Genomic DNA, 2,765 nt, shown 5'->3' with positions numbered 1-2,765 from the left:
GATTTTCTTATATTATATTACGCCTCTCTCAATTTCTCTTTCTACCAATTCATGTGTAATGCAACATGTCATGTTGGGTGGCGTGTTATAGCACGTCCTCAATTCGATTCCTGAAGGGTGCTATTGATCTTTATATTAAGAGCATCATCTCATCTCTTTTCACTCTCTTTTATATATATATATATATATATATATATATATATATATATATATAAAATATGCATGAAGATGATGATGCAGAGAGAGTGACTGCCAAAGAGAGGCTATCATTACCTTTTTTTTCTCTTATAAACCTTGATTAGAGTTTGTTCCAATTTTCTTATATTGATTGTTTCAAGATTTGAAAGAAATCCATCAAGACTTGAATGAAAGAAATCCGTATGGCATCTCACTGTGATGTGATAGGACGGACGGATGGTGAGATGGCAATGGACTTACCATGTAAAGTAAGTCAATTCCCATTACTTGAGGAACATGGAAGAAGCAAATTGATAAATGCAGAAGACTTTAGATATAAGATTCCATATCAAAACTTGTCGTTTTGGCTGCTTCTGGAGCGTGGTAGGTATGACAGACTTCATATCTGAAAGAATAGGAAAAGGAAGGATGCCACCCCACGCACATGGAGGGACACATGGCCGGCATGTTTGGTCGCGACACGGCACATGCCCTCCTCCGCCACATAAGCCACCATGTTCATCGCCCCTGCTTCCTTGGCTTGACCTGGATTTGTAAAATTGCACAATAAAAAGGGAAAAGAAACCACGAGTGTGGAAGGTGGACTGATCGATAATCATGGTGGATCACGTGGCGCACAGTAAAGGCACAATAATGGCAGTAGTTGGCCCGGAGCAGTTGGTCCAAAGTCTACCGGAAACGGACGGGCTTCAGACGTCTGAGAAAATTCAGTAAAAGCTTGGATTTCCCGATTCCTTACGAAATTCATGGTGGGGATCGGAAGTTTGACGACAACCGATCGATATTTACAACCATGGTTAATTCCTACAGAGGCAATGGCGTTCATGCCCTCTTCCATCGATGCCAAAACAGAAAAAACTATACAACTGCACGATCGCGATGCAGTGAAGGGAATTGAATACCACCCGGTTTTCCGGTTGAATCAGTAGGATGCTGCCATTCTTCTGACACGATCTCTCAAGATCCCATTGTACAGGACCGCCTGGTTTTCCGGCATGTTCCTAACTTTCCGGCAGACTTGCTTGGTGGTTTTCTCCTGCTCCGCCGGCGCGCGGTCCTGGTTTCCCGCCTGCCCTTCGTATCTCAGTTTCAGGGCAAGGGTGTGCTTCCTTCTGAACTCTTCGTTGTTCCCAGATGGCTCCAACACATCGTGAGCGAAACGCACCCTTTTCTTGCTCTTCGTCTTCGTGTTCCTCTTCTTCCCTGTGTACAGTGGGCGCCATTATTGTGAGCCACGAGTTTTTCCTTTTCCATGACAAAAAATATAAAGCGAACTTCCATTTATCTAGTGACAAACGGAAACCACGAGCAGAAAAATTATATCATATTAGAAGTCATCTCTCCACCATGCCGTCCCAAACGAGGGGCGCTCTGTCAGGGGCAACCACGCCAAGAAATGATGCTTTCTGTCTGAAACAATGTGACTGCAACTTTGAGGAGCTTCTGGTCGCATTAATCCAACAAATGGTCGCTACCAATTTGACTTCCTTGTATTTCTCAACTGCTAAAAAAGTTTTTTCTTTAATTCATCAACGTATTCTTATCAAACTGTTAATAATTTAGCAAGATCAAATGTATGATCTAAGTAAGTATATGACTAGACTAGCTTTGGTCTACCCAATATGCAAGCCTATATGGGGGTTATTTGTCCTGAGTTTGTGTTTGAGGGGTCATAGTCTTCCATTTGTCCCTTTCTAGTCTTCAATCAAAGTTTAGAGCTTGCTTCGCCACCAATAACATTCAAGAAGAGTCGATACGGCGACTCTTTTATGAATCTAACTTAACAATCAAAGTCTCTCCTTGTTGTTTTTCTTCTAATCCACTTAAAAGACCAAAACTATATGTTAGAGCTTGTGTTATACTTTAACTTGTATTGTATATCAGTAACGAGTAACCAATGGCCTACCAGCCCTGGACCAGGAACACCAAGCGGGTCACAACTAAGCTTTAACTTAATCCTAGTCATTTCTACACAATTCAAAAGCAAAACCTGCCGACCATGACCTTGACCAACTGCACGGAGGACCGATTCCGCCAGGTGTTGAAAGGTGATTTAACGGCGAACGCCAATCGGACGAACGAAATCAATTTGAAAGGCAAAAAAATGGTGTAGATCAAAGAAGCGAGAGGAACAAGGCAGAGATGCATGCTACCCACCTGAAGCGATACATGGCCGTGGACTGTCGGCCGCTGCCTCCAAATGGGCAACCGGAAATATCCCTTTGCGGCGGAAAACCATGAGAATTACGGTGCCGGAGACGACGACGGCGGTGGCTAGAGCCGCTCCCTGCGAGCCACTGAAGGAAGGCATCCGAGAACTCTGTAGAAAGGGGGGAGAGTGGCGGTCGAGAGATGAGCGAGCCGGTTCAACTCCGGTGAGCTGCCATTATTTATAAGGAAAGGAGAAGGGCAACTTGAGGTTCAGGTACAGTTCATCACGCAATGTCTGGTGCACCCGAAGATTCCCTGGGTTTTCTTATGTAAGCAAAAGGTGTAGAAACGGACGCCTGTGAATCATAGGCCACAAGGAAACGTCTGGTCCTGCGTCACCATTTCATGTGTCGTCA

The 2,765-nt window shown here is 44.2% G+C and overlaps 1 protein-coding gene across 1 annotated transcript; it reads right to left on the bottom strand.

Moving 5' to 3' along the window:
• Positions 1-501: 501 nt before the first annotated feature.
• On the bottom strand, positions 502-2,765 carry LOC116267458 (uncharacterized). Its single transcript, XM_031649190.2, has 2 exons — positions 2,356-2,765; positions 502-1,401 (listed from the first exon to the last, which is right to left on the bottom strand). Exons 1-2 carry the CDS (start codon positions 2,507-2,509, stop codon positions 1,121-1,123), a joined length of 435 nt encoding a protein of 144 aa, XP_031505050.1. The 5' UTR covers positions 2,510-2,765; the 3' UTR covers positions 502-1,120.

Source organism: Nymphaea colorata, chromosome 14, assembly GCF_008831285.2.
Source record: "Nymphaea colorata isolate Beijing-Zhang1983 chromosome 14, ASM883128v2, whole genome shotgun sequence".
Lineage (NCBI taxonomy): Eukaryota > Viridiplantae > Streptophyta > Magnoliopsida > Nymphaeales > Nymphaeaceae > Nymphaea > Nymphaea colorata.
The sequence above is the reverse complement of the archived record's forward strand: the minus strand, read 5'-3'. Positions and strand labels throughout refer to the sequence as shown.

Coding starts and splice junctions, on each gene's coding strand:
- LOC116267458 (XM_031649190.2), bottom strand. CDS start 2,509: ATGCCTTCCTTCAGTGGCTCGCAGGGAGCGGCTCTAGCCACCGCCGTC. Junction 1,402..2,355: donor ACGGCCATGTATCGCTTCAG/GTGGGTAGCATG, acceptor CACTGTACACAG/GGAAGAAGAGGAACACGAAG.